General features: G+C 32.1%; 1 protein-coding gene across 1 annotated transcript in view; it reads right to left on the reverse strand.

The window, feature by feature from the left end:
- LOC111058550 (RIMS-binding protein 2) overlaps positions 1–16,467 on the reverse strand; it is a 196,712-nt gene extending 180,245 nt beyond the window's left edge. The window contains exons 1-2 of the mRNA XM_039442150.1: positions 16,305–16,467; positions 109–146 (exon numbers count right to left, since the gene is read on the reverse strand). Coding sequence (XP_039298084.1) covers positions 109–138 — 30 coding nt within the window. The 5' untranslated portion in view covers positions 139–146; positions 16,305–16,467. The remainder of the gene's footprint in view (positions 1–108; positions 147–16,304) is intronic.
- Positions 16,468–18,022: the final 1,555 nt, after the last annotated feature.

Raw genomic sequence — 18,022 nt, forward strand, 5'->3', positions numbered from 1 at the left:
GAAAACTAATCTAATTATCAGATCTTTCTAAACTCAACGCTATTTTTGAATCAAACTATCTAGCTGAAGGATTTCCGAACAGTCAATTACAACTTTAAAGCACTTTACCTTTATCCATTTGCAAGATTCTGGGATCATTTTCGCATCTGAAAGAACAGACAAACATATCATGAACACCACCTGTTTGGGTCTTTAGGTGGGTGAGAAAAATATTTTTAATGTCAGGGATCTTCTTGAATTGAAAAAATTATTACAAATGTCTGACCCTCCAAGAATTTAAATTGAATGTGATTTATGCTAATAATAGAATTGATTTTATACTCTTGAAAATAGAATTTTTCAAATTCCCAATTACGAGTTTCAGAATTTTCAGGTAATACTTTTGAAGTCTAACTTAGTTGGTTGATAGATAGATAGATGTCTATTATTTTCACTTTATAACATTACAAAAAGTGATGTAGGCGAAGTTGAGACAATAAGAGCCCCCTCTTCCACTTAACCCAACCAACTTCGATGGATAGTATTAAGGGATTATTTAGTAGTTTATTTTAATATACCTATGAAACAGGGAAGCTACAACTCAAAATCATTATTTATTATTGATAATACGAGATTTTACACTGATCATGGAATAAGATTTAGTTCATTTTTTTGGAATTGTATATGATTTTCAATTATTCAGACATTCAACAGGTTTGTATTGGATTATTGTATACTTATATCATGATGAATTATTAATCATAATTTTTCCATATCATTGAATCCCTATAATGCTTGATGTAAAATAAATGAAGCATGCTCGAATGGTATTGGTTAACTTGGTGTTAAACTGTAGTGTTAAACTTAGTGTTAAAAGTTAATTTGTAAGGAAGATGACTTGGTTCTCTTGATTGCATTAAATTTAATTTTTAGTACATCTATCAGAGGAGATTGAGAGTGAATCGCTTAGTAGTGTATTATTAAGAACTCCCTCGTAATATTAAGTTTGGCACATTATATGGCTTACACATTAGAAACAGGAGGTCTCACTTTATTGAGTACATTTGACGGTATAGAAAAGGGGTCCAACACAGAATACCTCCCTCTCTATCAAATCTTATTCTCTATCCTCCTCTTTTACGATAAAATTTGAAAGTATGATCCAAGAACAGGCTGAATTTCTAGCCCCGGGGCGCACGACCAGAGAGAGAAAACCTACTAGAAATAAAAATGAATAGCCATAACTTAACATATTATTTGAGTTGACAACATAATCGATAATAGTATTTGAATTGACAGTTGACAGCTGTTAAGTCTATCACATGTCACGATTATATTCTCTGTGAGTAGAACAAATAGTGTCTTTTGGATAAGCATTGAGACGTTTCTTCTTTCTTCTTTTTTCAATTGAGATGCAAATGATGAAGAAGACTTCCACAACACTCATATATAACATTAAGAAAAAGTGTAATTGGAAAATCTGATAAAATGCATGATTTAGAAACTCAAAGATACTTAATTGGTGGAAAGAAACTCTCTAAACTCTCAGCTCTGCCTTCCAGTTGAACCTGTGGATCGAATTTAAGATTTTCCAGCTCAGTCGTTCTAGGAATAAATAAATAACCTTATCATTGTTTTATTATCGCTTAATACACTTATCAGGGCGATAGAACCATGAAATTGATAAACATAAATCAAATCAAAACATAAATAACAACAAATGTTTATATGAGTGGCTGAATTGGTAAAACACAACTCCAAGAACAAGAAGCTGTCGGATTGGTGAATGAGTTGGTAGTCGCCATTTTACCTTCACAGCTCACAACCAATAGGAAGCAGCTTAGAATGTCTGGTGTTAGTGCTGCCTTTCTCCGCTAGAATTATTTCTCTATAAAATTCTCAAATGTGACAAACCTGTAGATTCTTTGAAAAATTACAATAACAATATAAAGTTGCATCGTGATAAGGTGTTCAAGGAATTAACATTTAACAAGCTATACATTTTAAAAATATATTTCAGGAGAGTAACCCTAATCAGTCGGAGCGGAAAAAATATTGGGTCTAGGGACGTCAAATCGCTCTGTATAAGAATTTGAATTGCCTTGAGAAGATGACAGATCACACTATGTGATGAAATTTATCGTTGAGAGGATGAATCCAATATTGAACACGTGAAACTACCCTATAACAACACCCCCCTCCCCCCGTCACGCCACTTCATATTTCTAGTGAGAGTGAAATTTCAGCTCAGCATTCAAGAATAACAATTTCATTCAACATATTTTTTTATAACATTAAATGATAGATAATAAAAAATTATAAGGTAACAGAAATATTTCTCCCCCAACATGATAAGGTGACTGATAAATATTTCTCCCCCAACGTATTATCACAATGTATCTTGGAATTCAGCATGTAATCTAGCTTGCATTGATTAATCTATAGTGAGGTCCATGTTATAATGACAGTATTTGATCAACTTTGGTTTTGCTATCCTTGTCTATCATTCGACAAAGCCGGTGGTACTATCCATTTCTAGGTCCACAACGATGCCAATTATGTTTTTGACAGTGTAGAAATATAATTGATTAATTCAGAGAATCAGCATCGCTATTTTTCTATCTTTATCCACTGCCATCATAACGTGGACCTCACTATAGCTTGCAAGCAAGCTTTCTAGCTTGCTACATTGATTTTAATGTAGCTAGAAATCATTGATATAATGAGGGGGCGCATGCCGCATCTAAGCCTAGCTTATTGTTATTCCCTTAGCTTCAACATTGAATGTATTTATATATAGATCAACGTTCTCTAAACGTAAGTAGCTGCAACCTCCTGTCTGTCTTGTAGAATAATGTTGAATGACAAAAACTGATAAATCATGTTGACGTATTTTGTGAGTCAAATCGAATTTACCATTCGAAAGGCACACCAGTGTTTAAAGTTAAATCGAGCTTAGGCACAAACTTAAGTTCTGTTGTATTCATTTCTGAAGTAAACTGACACATTTATAACAAAAATGAATTGGATAAATGATGTAGCCTATAATATGTTGAACAGAATGACATCCAAATGAACTGTTCTTGATTATTTTATTCACAGAAATACTTTATTTTTCCGTGATTATCTACATTCTAACTTTATGTCGGGTTGAAGATTTTTGGACGGATTCTTGGACTCATGGGAGAACTACCCTCTTGTTCTCTTGTAGTGTTCTATCGAAGAAGTAGAATTCAGCTTTCTACTAATTTTCCGTGAAAAACCTTCAAGTATCTTTCATTTGGCTAACTGTAGAACGCAGTACTTGTTCACATCATGAACAACCCTAATACCCTAAATAATATCCTTCACAATAAACAGCACTTGGATTATCAAAGCAAAAAAATACTCAAAGTACTCTCAATCGAACCGTGATAGCCGTATGAGATTTGAGAGGCGTAGAAAAATACAAACTCTGCCATTTTGTGAAATAATTTCAATAAAAACCTGTTCTAGAGACTCCTCAGGTTGATTTTCTTATGGTAAAAAAGACAATTCTCACAGGGTCCCTGGCTGATAAGTCGAAGGTCTTTTCCACTTGCAATATCCTTCTTTGCCCAATGTTACAATTTGATTACCTTACGCTCTCCACATTTTATATTATTTTACATTTGAGACTTAGCTATTTTAGAGGTACTTCATGAATAGAGAACACTAATCAACATGAAGAAAAAAATCTTAACTGCCGACTCACAACTCTTTGGGTGAAACGGTGAACCTTTTTTCACTACTCTAACGTGACCTCAAGCTCTGCAATTTCAAATTTTGGGACTACTGGACTTCTGAGTTAGTTATTTGAAAATTTATTTTCAATTATGTTTTTGAATACTCCAAAAAAGAGATGCAATTTCCATAAAACAGGTGCAGATAAATAATAGGATATATGTCGTCATATATCGCCCATGAATGCATATTTATGGAATTTGAACTTTAAACTGAAAATAATTCCTTGTACTTGGAATATGTTTTGCGTCAATCAAACACTGGAGAACTCGAAAAGAACATTTTAGAGATACTGCAGCGTGAGAAGTGATTTGACAGTTGAGGAGTGCCTGAGAGAGTTTTAAAGCACAAAATTTAAATTCGAAGTCCTTGAGTTTAAAAATGTTCCAGATCTCGGTAGAATGGAATTTAAATTGACAATTTCTTGTGAGACTATGATCAAATGTTTTAGTGAATATTGTGAGAAGCATACTCACTTCGAAGCTTGAATTTCATATAATAAAAGCCAGTGAAAAGAAGCACAGTACTCAACATTGGAGGTGCACATTATATAATAACAAGCTGCTTATCAAAGGCCAATCTATTCCAAAATGTACGGAAAATAATAGCATCCTTCAAGTGATAATAGTTGAAATTGATGTAATTTTAGATGCTTCTTCCAACTGCCATTATACCTATATAATTATTTTACTCTATAAATTTTCTGTTTTTTTTTTCTCTTTAATATTCATATTGATTAAAACTTTTACACTATTTCCATTAATAAATAAATCCTTAGTTTAAATAACGAAATTAACGTTTTGGTAGAGAGTTAGTGGGGAGGATATTTTTAATATTCTTTCCGAAGAATGGACATTGATATGTCCAAAGCTCCGCCAATTTATGTAGATGCATAACAATATGATTATTATCTATAGTTATTATATTACAAACTGCTTTTTCATATCATATACAGTTCAATAATTATTTTCTTAGTCTATATTATGTAAATTCATCTATAATTTTGCTGTATTGTAAGCTATTGTATATAAGTGTATAAGCCAGTATATATTGTAATCTACATAAATAAAGTACTCAATCAATCAATCAATCAATCAATCAATTATATGGAAGGTTGAAAATGTTGGAAAATGAAAATTCTACTTTCCATTCTATCGAAGATTGAAGATGTTTGCGTCGTTTCATCGGCTCATTTCGTCACATTGTTGCGTTGATTTATGAAAAAAAATGTTGATTGTCGATTCTGTAGAAATCACACTAATCCAATCTATAAAATTTATAGATTATAAATTTAATAAGAGATTGGTCTCTCGTGAGCAAACTGTATTTTTCTGAATTTTAAATTTTGAATTTTAATTTTCTCTTATTTTTTAATAAATGAAAGTTCTCCGAGATTTTTCAATAAAAGATGGGATGGTACTAGTACATCTACCTGACACTTTGTTGTTTCTCCTTGAAACACCTCATCCAAACCTATCCAAACCTATCCAAACCTATCCCATTGTCCACACTAAATTGCTCCTACTGTTGGATGATCTTAATTAATTGATTAATTAATTATCAACTATTCAATCCCAATTGTGAAAATTCACTATTAAATTATAAAAAATCTATTCCTTTGTCAAATAAAATAATATAATTAATCATTTTTGACAAGAATGAACAGTTAATATCTGATCAAATATATCAGCTACCCCATGTAATGCTTTACAACCATTGAAACCATTTAGGCATAATCATTTATTGACTTGTACTCTATTATGTATGTGTTCTGAAGAGCCATATGAATAAAGTTGAGCATTTGCTTTTACTTCTAAAATATGGAGCATTTGCTTCATTTTCCATGAATAAACGTGAGCAAAACCTTTTTCTCATGCTCATCAAGAAAATATTTTGAGCATTTGCTCAAAAGTAAAAGCTTATGCTGAAAATTGTATGAATAAACTAGAGCATTTGCTCAACTTTTAAAGCAAATGCTTCAAAAAAGGTGAGTCTAGTCTAGAGCACCTTATCACCTTTTGCTCATAGTAAAATGCCTCAACTAATTCGTATGAGGAAGAGGAAACTATACCAGATACGATCAAAACAATAGTTGAGAACTATTCAATTCAATTCAATTTATTTGCCATATATACAAGATTTATACAATTACAAATTCACATAATAATTGGGTACATCATACAGAAATTCAGAATATACTCTATTCTAGAAATAATAAAAATAAATTAGATACTGTAACTGAAATCCCAGTTGTACTCATTTTACCGGCAGTAACTATAAAACTCTTTTTAGATTCAACGATGATATATTACCATTATTCCTACAAAAGGATAAATAGAAAAGATACCTGATATAAAGATAGCCATCACAAAATAGGAAATGAGCATTTAAGAAGATGAGAGTGTAGACGATATAAGAAGCTATTGATATTACAAGAATATGCTGAAGATTATTATAGAGATGACATTTTTTCACGCTATTATTTCAAAATTCTAAACTCAACTAACCTAAAACTCTATTCATAAATAGAAAACAGAGCAGACGACTCAAACACAAGCGGTGCCCCATATTTAGCGCTTCCGTGAGCTATAAAAACAAAGTAAGGCTACAAAAGCGAATCAGCTGATGAAAAAACTTAAAAATACGTGAGCATTTGCTCCAGAGTTCAGGAGCATAAGGTAAGAGTATAAGGTAAAGCTTATTCATATAAAAATGAGCAAATGCTTTTGCTTCTACCTTTTGCTCATGAGCAAAACCTTATGCTCCATGCTCTTGCTCATGAGCATTTGCTCTGGTTTTATTCATATGGGCCATTATTTTGACGTGATCTTATGCATCTATAAATGTTTCATGGATCGTGAAATATAGCTATCTATCTTCCATAGAAGGCCGTAGCAAGGCAGAGAATCGGCAACTCTATTATCCTATCTTTAACCACTGCCAAACGTAGACTTCACTATAGTAATAGTTTGAGTGTATCCATCAGAAACTAAATTCCTATGGAATCTTGTAGGGTTTTTGAGAGTAGAGATCTGTTGCAACAAAGGCATATAAATTAATAAATAGCCTACTGGTACTATCAAAATATCCAATATTTACAGTTTTTTTTTGTGTACCAATGAGTGACCTTTTTCGAGCCGTGAAGGGTATCCGCCAGACATTCAGTCTAAGAATTATGGATTCTAAATCGATGGCACCAGTAGGTTTCCATAACTCAAACGACACAAGATGCATATCGACTTGTTTATCTGAATCGGTAAACAAAGTGACTGACTGTCTGACGTAATAGATTACCCGCTACAAAGTCCACATTATAATGGCAGAGGAGAATGATAAGAAAAAAGCGTTGCCGATTCGCTGCCTCGCCACTGCCTCCTATAACTGATAGCGGTATTTATGATAAAATATTAAAGCCCGGTTGCACAAAAACCGGCTAAATTTTAATCGTGATTAATTTCACGAGCACCAATCAGAGAAAGCGTTTTTGAAAAGACTGCTTCTCGTGAAATTAATCACGATTAAAATTTAACCGGCTTTTGTGCAACCGGTACTAACTGTTCATAGTTGTTTTAAATAATCAATCAGATTTGATCTACTTTTTGTGTAGTTGAGAAGTTGATATTGTGGTAATTATTCATATTGAATGAAAAAGATTGAAAAGATTGTAAGCATACATTAGTCAATAGTTTTTCCATTTACATATTTGTTTTATTATCCTTAACACTTGTTTCCTTGGTTCTTATTTTGTACTGGAAGTAAATTTTGTTATCATGGCGATTCTGCTGCTTAAGCCGCCATTTTGTCACACCGTTGAGTGGGAGGAGACTGTCTAGCTGGGCCAATGGCAGGCGTTCATGTCCTTGACCAATAGCAGTACTCGCCTACTAGTATAAATTCTGCTGCTCTTGTATTTAGTTTTAGTTTATCAGAGATTGACAATGGTGTAATAACCGAAACCGGTCTTTCTAAGTATCAATAAATCTGTGGTTTTTGACAATTTCTTAGTCTTTTTCATTCAAGATTTTATCTACATGAGGATATAATTTTCAATGATTAAATCATGAATTCTTATAATTGAGATTAAATATTTTGTTCACTAATTATATTTCTACATTTTTGAGAAACGATCTGACAATGTTACGGACCTGGAAAAGGATAGCGCAATCTGCTTTGTTTGATGATAGACAAGAATAGCAAAACCAATGTTAATAAAATACTGGCATTATAACGTGGACCCCACTATAAACTTGCCATTATTTTCTCAATACGTATTTCTTCAGGGCAACTTGATTTGTTAGTTGAAAAATAATACCATTGTACCATTTTATACTTTCCTTGCCCTATTACCATAGGTAAGGAGAGTATTGCTTTCCAAAAAAAATTAAGTTACCCTATTTTCGAGTTTTCTATACGTTTCAAGGACCCCTGAGTCCAAAAACATGATCTTTGGGTGTTGGTCTGTGTGTGTATGTGTGAATGTCTGTGAACAGGATAACTCCATTCCCAATTAACCGATTGACTTGAAATTTTAAACTTAAGGTCCTTATACCATGAGGACCCGACAATAAGAAATTCAATAAAATTCAATTCAAGATGGCGGATAATTACTAAAAAACCATGTTTTTCTCGAAAATGGCTCTAACGATTTTCTTCAAATTTATACCATGGATAGCTATTTATAAGCCCTATCAACTGACATGAGTCCTATTTCTGAGAAAATTGCAGGAGCTCCGTAATATTCTTGAGAAAAATGACAGTTACTAAAAAACCATGTTTTTCACGATTTTCTCAAAAACGGCTCTAACGATTTTTTTCAAATCCATACCCTGTATAGTTATTTATTAGCTCTATCAACTGACATGAGTCTTTTTCCTGGGGTACTAATAGGGGGTCCACCCAATCCTTGAGAAATGGACTTTGTAACCTCCTTCTCATGCATGAGGTAGGTAGGTAGAGCAGTTTATAAAAAGAACACATTCATAGTCAAGATATTTCATCTGTAGAACAGCTGTTTTGACGACTTTTAAAAAAAATCATCAAATTTCACAATTTACAAAGCGCAATCTGCTTTGTTGAATGATAGACAAGAATAGCAAAACCAATGTTAATAAAATACTGCCATTATAACGTGGACCCCACTATAGACTTGCCATTGTTTTCTAAATACGTAATTCTTCAGGGCAACTTGATTTGTTAGTTGAAAAATAATCCCAATTTATAATTTTTTAAAAATATAAAATACAAAAAACAACTAGTTTCAGATGTTCCGAATCCTGAGTCATTATTTCTTAATTATCATTGAACATCCTTTTCTACAGTGAGGTCCTCGTTATAATGGCAGTGGAGAAAGATAGGAGAACAAAGTTGCCGATCCTCTATCTTGTCAATGCCTTCTAGAGACGGTTGCTGATACAGGTTTATTGATGTAATACAGTAGCCTCTCTCTTAACCGGACACCTTTTAACCGGACATCGGTTTAACCGGACTACACTCCACGGAAGTGACATCTCTTTAACCGGAAAATAATTATCAGCAAATCGGTTCAACCGGACTGGATTGGCAGGAAATGGAAACTGCTGTTACAACTTTTCTCGTGGGAAAGATTGAGCTGAGATTCCTGACTGAGATTCTTGTGTTTTGTGTTCACAGATATCATAATAAAGCGTCTAGTTTTATTATTTTTATGTAAAAGTCATTATTGGCTTATAAACTACAAAATATGCGTACCAATTTAACGACTTTTAGGGAACGTCGGTTTAACCGGTAAAAACGTTATCCGGACTGGCCTCAGTCCCGATGAGTCCGGATAAGAGAGAGGCTACTGTATTAGCTGTTCATTCTCGTTTAAAATAATCAATCATATTTTTCAATAAAGTCATAATGAATTTCCATAATAAAGATTAAATATTTTGTTGATGAATTATTAATTCTACATTGCTGAAAGACGATCTGGCAACAGAGAAAAGCGAGAAAGAGATAGCACTATCCGCTTTGTTGAATGATAGACAAGGATAGCAATACTATTGCTAATCAAACACTGCCATTACAACGTGAACCTCATCATAGTAGTCTGTATTAAATACTACTACATAGTAGCCTACATATACTTCTACATAGTAGTCCCAATAAATAATAAATCACAGTATTATATAACTATTTTGCTCTTGTAGTGACAGGCCGCAGAATCACTTTGTGGAAGAATGAGTCACCTCTTCTCAAAATATTTATTCAGTCTAAATTGATGATTGTAGGAGGGTTTGAATGATGTACCTTATTATACTCTATTAGACCGTTTACATGAGTATCGCAATTGGACAGCTAGAAGCAGGTCAGAAGTGGAGAGGCACCTCATTAACTCAACAATAATTCAGAGAGTTTTCTTTCTAGTCATGGGAGTTGACAGGTGTTACAACAGAATTTTAAAAAGCTATTGATACGTATTTTGACCACAAGTACCATCCAAGCGACAATGCAATAAGTGCTCTATTGAATAAATTATTCCACTTTCAGTAACACGGAGCTTCAAACAATTTTCATTTGACACTAAGATAGCTGGAGACTTTTATTAGGGCTCTTTGTTTTTTCTATTGTAAGGTCCACGCTATAATGGCAGTGTTGCTATTGCTGTCCTTATCTATCATTCAACAAAGCGGATAGCGCTATCACTTTCTCACTTCGCTCTGTTGCCAGATCGTCTTTCAACAATGTAGAATTAATAATTAATCAACAATATTAGGGCTCATTGTTTTTTCTATTGTAAGGTCCACGTTATAATGGCAGTGTTTGATTAGTAATGGAATTGCTGTCCTTATCTATCATTCAACAAAGCGGATAGCGCTATCACTTTCTCACTTTGCTCTGTTGCCAGATCGTCTTTCAACAATATAGAATTAATAATTAATCAACAATTTTAGGGCTCATTGTTTTTTCTATATTGAGATCCACGTTATAATGGCAGTGTTTGATTAGTAATGGAATTGATGTCCTTATCTATCATTCAACAAAGCGGATAGCGCTATCTCTTTCTCGCGTTGCTCTGTTGCCAGATCGTCTTTCAACAATGTATAATTTATAATAATTCAACAATATATTTCACACTTTTTTTATGTATTTGAACACGACATGCAATGCAGTCAATTTATTAAGCAAATAATTAAAAATTTTTACTTACTGACTGAAGTACTTTCAATCGTCTAGCGGTCAACAGTGCAGACCGGAAATGTTTTGATGGTTAGGAAGATTTGTGGTGTTTATTATGTGATCAAAAAGTTTGTTGGATTTGAAATTCAGCTGTTCATTTAGTATGTTGTTACTGTCTAGGATGGTGGCTTTATAAATTTCAAACTGTTCTGCTGTATTTAATTTAATATATTTCATCCTAATTATAAAAATTCAGTATGAAATTATTGAAAAATATAATTTCTTGCTTAATAAAATATAATTGATCATTTTAAATGAGAATTAAATGTTAATAATACATCAATAAACCTCTATCAGCTACCGTCTATAGAAGGCATTGACAAGATAGATGATCGGCAACGTTGTTCTTCTATCTTCTTCCACTGCCATTATAACGTGGTCTTCACTAGAGGATACTGAACTCATAACAGAATATAGAAGAATTATGAAGTAATGAATTCTTATAAGTTTCTATAAGTCTTATAACTCTTTTTATCTTTCTATTATTGAAAAATATGATTTCTTGCTTAATAGAATAGAATTATTGATTATTTTAAATGATAATCAACAGTTAATATAACATCAATAAACCTGTATCAGCTCTGTTGCCAAATCGTCTTGATAATTAATTAACAAAATATTTCATCTTTATTATGAAAGTTCATTATGAAATTATTGAAAAATATGATTGATTATTTTAAACGAGAATGAACAGCTAATATAACATCAATAAACCTGTATCAGCTACCGTCTATAGAAGGCATTGACAAGATTGAGGATTGGCAACGTTGATCTCCTATCTTTCTCCACTGCCATTATAACGTGGACCACAATATAAAAAAGGATGTTCAATGATGATCAAGAAATAATGATTCAGGATTATAGTGAGGTCCACGTTATAATGGCAGTGGAGAAAGATAGGAGACAACGTTGCCGATCCTCTATCTTGTCAATGCCTTCTATAGACGGTAGCTGATACAGGTTTATTGATGTAATATCAACTGTTCATTCTCATTTAAAATAATCAATTATAATTCATCAAACATGGAATTTTTCGGAAAAGGGAAAAATTTGGATAAATATATACTTGAATATAGTCTTAGTGAACTCCTATTACAATAGTCTCCCTAGTTTTGAATCAAAAGATCTTGAGTTACTTGCTTACGATTAAAAATAGTTTGCACCCATTTGATTGCTTCAGTAACTTATCATCAATTGTTTTGTTTGTTCTGTTAGTTTAGTTTCGTAGTACTCCTTTTCATTTCTCCTTTTTCTAGTTAACTTGTTCATAGTATCATAGTAGTACCGTAATGTAATTAAATATAATTATTGTCATCGTTGGTAATTGCAAAACCATTAGGTTCCATAAGCATAACTATTAAATAGCTATGCGAACTTTGTTGTTCAATTAGTCTAATGCTTGTTTTATTCATAATCTTGCTTTCTTCTTTATAATTATAATCTCTTTCACCTCATCTCTGGAAAGTTTCCACTTTTATTTTTTTAGGTACCTACCTACGTTAGTTATAATTATCAACTCGTTTGTAATTTTCTTTGTGTCTTTGTTCGATCTGTTTTAATAACCTACCTGCGCACAGGTTTTAAACCTATGCAGGTATCATTTTCCCTCAAATATTACCCGTAGTTCCCTTATAGGGACTTATATAAGTAAGTTCCCTTACTGTTTTTCGTTTTCTTTGTTTGTAATGTTTTTTGGAAAATAAAGTTCAAAGTTCAAATAATCATAAATAAATATAGTTTTCAATAATCTCATAATGAATTTTCATAATAAAGACGAAATATTTTGTTAATTAATTATCAAGACGACCTGGCAAAGCGAGAAAGAGATAGCGCTATCCACTTTGTTCAATGATGGACAAGGATAGCAATACCATTGTCAATCAAACACTGCCATTATAACATGGACCTAAAGTATTTCGAATTGTTTCCATTCCAATATCCAATATATCGATCAAAGTCCAGGCCATTCCTGGATAGATCGCGTCAGTTGGTATATCTCAACATGAGAAATAAAAAAACACTGGTCAAACAGACTTGATCATGTCACAGATCACAAGTGTATCTTCATTTAAGAAGTCACTGATATTATATAAACTCTTCCCAAATTATAAATTCATTATGGATATCAAATTATAATTTCAGCTACTTTCATTCACTACAAATTTCATTGAATTCACAGTACAAATACATACCTTTTTTCATTAGAAAGTTTATAAGGTTTGGAGAATGTCTCTATTTGAGATGAATATCAATTATTATCCTGGTTGTGAAAAATCACTTTGGTTTGAGTTTGTGTATAAAAATTTCTCAAAATATGATGAAAGTTTAATCAAACTAGTGAGCGAACGTGATTGCTTCGCTTATTCCTTGCAGGATACGAAAAATGGATTATATATGATCTTTTATGTGTATAATAGACGTAACCATATTATAAACGCTACAATAGGTTACGATTATGATATTTTAATAACACTACATAGTATCACTATGATACAACTATATATATATTATATATATATATATATATATATATATATAACTATGAAACCTCTAATAATAGGAATTCAGGACTGTTTTCACAAAAAAAATCATCACTAAGAATTTATTTATTTGAAGTAATATCATCATCACTTAAAAAGTCAGGAATCATGAAGTAACCAAACAATTTATTGACGCTCTCCTAACTGATAACTGCAAACACCTAAAAATATCTTATCACTACCTAATCAATCAAGTCAATTTATTCTTCAAAATGCACTATACAATAAATTCAATAGTATTACAGATGTAAATTACTGAGATATTGCAATTATTCAAATGCTAATGAATTAATTATTATTAAACGAAAATTCAAATTAAATGCTGTAATTCACCCCGAAGACTTCTGCTAATGCAAATATTGACAACAGGGTAAACAGCTAGATGGAAATTCGATGAGCGCTTCTATTCAAAAATTATTTCCCGGGCTGACAAATAATTTTTGAAAAGTAGCACTTATCGAATTTCCATCTATAGTGAGGTCCATGTTATAATGACAGTATTTGATCAACTTTGGTTTTGCTATCCTTGTCTATCATTCGACAAAGCCGGTGGTACTATCCTTTTCTAGGTCCACAACGATGCCAATTATGTTTTTGACAGTTTAGAAATATAATTAATTAATGAAGAGAATCGGCATCGCTATTCTTCTAGCTTTATCCACTGCCATTATAACGTGGACCTAACTATAGCTGTTTACCCTGTTGTCAATATTTGCAAGAGCAGAAGTCTTCGGGGTGAATAAAAAATTACAGCATTTAATTTGGATTTTCGTTTAATAATTATAATCAATAGTATTACTATTACAAGAATACCCCTACAAGACTATACGTCTGTGTGTAGGGGTTACGTCTGAGTTCCAAATAGGGTATCTAATCCTAGTTTAAACCCAAAATTTCAGAAAACGTTCATATAAATCAATTCTAATATATTCCACCCCCATTAGAATAATTCAAATTAATTTTATATAGTGTTTTCCTAATTTAAAAATAAAGATTTTAGGATGATGTTACCTACTGGATCTAGATCTATTGCGTTCTATCAATTTATGGCCTGCATGATTTTCCAGTACAGAAGTAACTACATTTTATTTGATAAATAGATAAAACACATCAATAACATATCATAATACCAAATCATATGGTACAGAAAATTATAGTTTTAAATCCATAACAAAGATAAAAGTAAAAGATCAATGAAAAAAGTAAATTCAAATGAAATAAAAGTAATAATATCAAACAAAACATATTCAAGATTTCTTAGCGATAACATGTAAATAATACTCCTAAATCTTGAAAAAATATTTAAAAAAAAGAAAATTGAAGATTTATTATACAGGAGCAGTGATCGGCGGATCCTCAAATGATATCAGTACAATAGTGCCGATTTATTACATAAGAAGGAGAAAGAGCATTAAGATTCTCCACTAATCTCCAAAATTGCCAATTACTCTGAAATTGAATTTCCATCAGATCTCAATTATTAAACTTCATAAAATAGTGAATTAAATAGGTATGAACTTTCAGGATTTGCACCAATGATTTCACGACTTTTTGTACATTCATTTCATCTATCACAGTTATCGAGGACAAAAACTGAAATTGAAATTTTTGAAATCAGAATTTTTTAACTGTAATCCATAGGATGGAATTCACAAATTTGTGACAGAAAAATCAAAGCAACTTATTCAGGAACTTACAGCCGATTTCTCCATGAATAGGTGTGCTTATTCAAAAGCATAAATTGTGTTTGGTTTCTCATTATTTTGAGAAAATGTATAATATTACAGTAGCTAGGTATAGACATCCGTAAATCAACATTAGTGAGATATTATTCATAAGCTTGTTGTAATAACTAGATCTTAAGCTGGTTCATTAAAATCAACATTTATAGCTATTTATTAGCATCTATGTAAGGTGTTCGGTTAATAAACATGCAACAGTACTTCATTTGATTGGATAACAGATACAAAGTGTTATAAAAGCACTTCACTCATAAGAGCTACTTTTTTACAAATTAAAAAAAATATATAAAAACTTGTAGTACCCTTTACTATTTAAAACTTTAAAATATTACAAAACCTAGTTTCGACCATAACTTAGGTGATTTCAACTTTAAAATGACATAAGTTATGGTCGAAACTAGTTTTTTTAATATTTTAAAGTTTCAAATAATAAAGGGTACTACAAGTTTCCATACTATTGTTTTTATCAATATGCAACAGTACATATATATGACGAACTGCATATATGCTATTCATTGTGAGCATGAACATATGGATGAGTACAGCTGATCAAATACGAAGTTCTATTGAGATACTTCAATGAAAGTCCAAAAACGCAGTCGATTTGTCAATAATTCGAGTGCGGATAAGATCAGAATATGCGTGATAAGCATACATTTAGTGATAATAATATTCATCGTCAATAATACGGATTTAGAGCAAATTGAAATATAATTCAATTCAGTGTAGGCCTACTTCATGAATAATGATTTTTGGGATGAGAAAGAGAATTTTGAGAGGGGTTTTCATTGATGATAGATCTATATTGGGTAGAAAATACCCTTGCTGGATGTTGGCCACTGGAGTATGCAGTTCGGAAGGGGAGCATTGGTGGTGTAAGAAGTTGTGTGTATTAATGAGGAATCGATTTTCTATGAGAGCAATATTGTTAGCAATCGATCGATGAGTTTAATTTCCAGTCTCACACACACAAGAGATCGAGGGGAACACTAGAGCCTTACTGAGAACACAATTCCATAGGGTCAGGTATTAATCGATACGCCAGCTTGAAATAATGTACCAAGGTTAATAGATTGCCTACCTTAAATAGTGGTTGGAAAGTCTATGTTTGCACTGCGAAAATCACGAAACACAATAACATACATAAGATACACACGAGTCAAATAATCAATCACAAAAATTCTTAAATTACTTGATGTGCTGAGCTACAGGGTCAGAGCTACAGGGTCTATTGACCGGTCTCGTCTGACCTGCTCTGTGCTCTAACCAATGCTCACTCGGCTTCTGCTTCCCCCAACTGCAAAAATTTCCCTCGCCTAGCTGAATTTCCCTTTTTCCCCTATCGACGAATCCTTTTCGACAAGTCTACGCAATCGCAGTCGACTGAACAGATCTCATCCTCTCTCAGCTCACGCCAATTCACAAATTCAGCATATATAGGCCTACCATAGGTCAAGGTAATATTCTTCACTCACACGACTCCAATTTCCTAATTTCAACACATCAATGTCGTTTCATTATACCCAAACACATGGAATGCCTGTGAAAGAAAACTAGTAAATTAAGTTTTCATACGTTTACCCAATTCAAAAGTTTTCCCGTATACAAGACCAGGCTATAAGAACATTCAACCTAAAAAGCGGAAAAAATCATAAAAGTTATGTGACCTACTCAAAAATGCGATCACTTTTTGTGTAGTTGAGAAATTGATATTCTTGATTAATGATTATTAATATTAATATTATCTGATTAATTGATTTAATATTGAAATTATTATTCATATTGAATGAAAAAGACTAAGAAATTGTCAAAAACCACAGATTTATTAATACTTAGAAAGATTTTTGGTTTTTGACAATTTCTTAGTCTTTTTCATTCAAAAAAATGCGATAATAAGCAATCCTATAGTGGTTGACGTTATAATAGCAGTGAAGAAAGATAAGAGAAAAACGTTGCCGATCCTCTGTCTTGTCAATGCCTTCCATAGGCGGTAGCTGATACAGGTTTATTGATGTCATATTACCTGTTTATTCTCGTTAAAAATAATCAATTATCCTATTATATTAAGCGAGCAATTTCTGTATATCTGTTTATATTTTTATATTTTCATTCTCGTTTAAAATAATCAATTATCCTATTATAATAAGCGAGCAATTTCTGTATAACCGATTATATTTTTATATTTTCATTCTCGTTTAAAATAATCAATTATCCTATTATATTAAGCGAGCAATTTCTGTATATCTGTTTATATTTTTATATCTGGTTATTTATGTTCAACGGATCTTGCAAACGGCTCTAACGATTTTCATGAAATTTGGAACATAGTAGGTTTATGATATAAAAATTCGATTGCACTAGGTCTCATCCTTGGGAAAACTCGCTGAACGACATTGAAAGAATAATTCATCCTTGGCTGAAACAGCTGAGACTTTAGTCGTCTGTCGATAATGGAAGTGTGTGTGGGACTGAGACAAAATTATGACTCAGCTATTGAACTACTGAAATCATTCAATGAGGTACTTAGTGCCGGTAGAGTGATTCTGTGAAAAATCAAAATATCGCATCCCCGAAATTCATAAGCTGACGTTTATCAATAAATAAAAATAACTTTTTGTGTGGTTGAGAAGTTAATATTGTGGTAATTATTCATATTGAATGAAAAAGACTAAGAAATTAGACGAAAATAGACGAAACCGGTCTTTCTAAGTATCAATAAATCTGTGGTTTTTGACAATTTCTTAGTCTTTTTCATTCAAAATAAAAATAACGAGCAAAGCTCGGTGCCCCCGATATTAT

This window comes from Nilaparvata lugens, chromosome X, assembly GCF_014356525.2.
Source record: "Nilaparvata lugens isolate BPH chromosome X, ASM1435652v1, whole genome shotgun sequence".
Taxonomy (NCBI): Eukaryota; Metazoa; Arthropoda; class Insecta; order Hemiptera; family Delphacidae; genus Nilaparvata; species Nilaparvata lugens.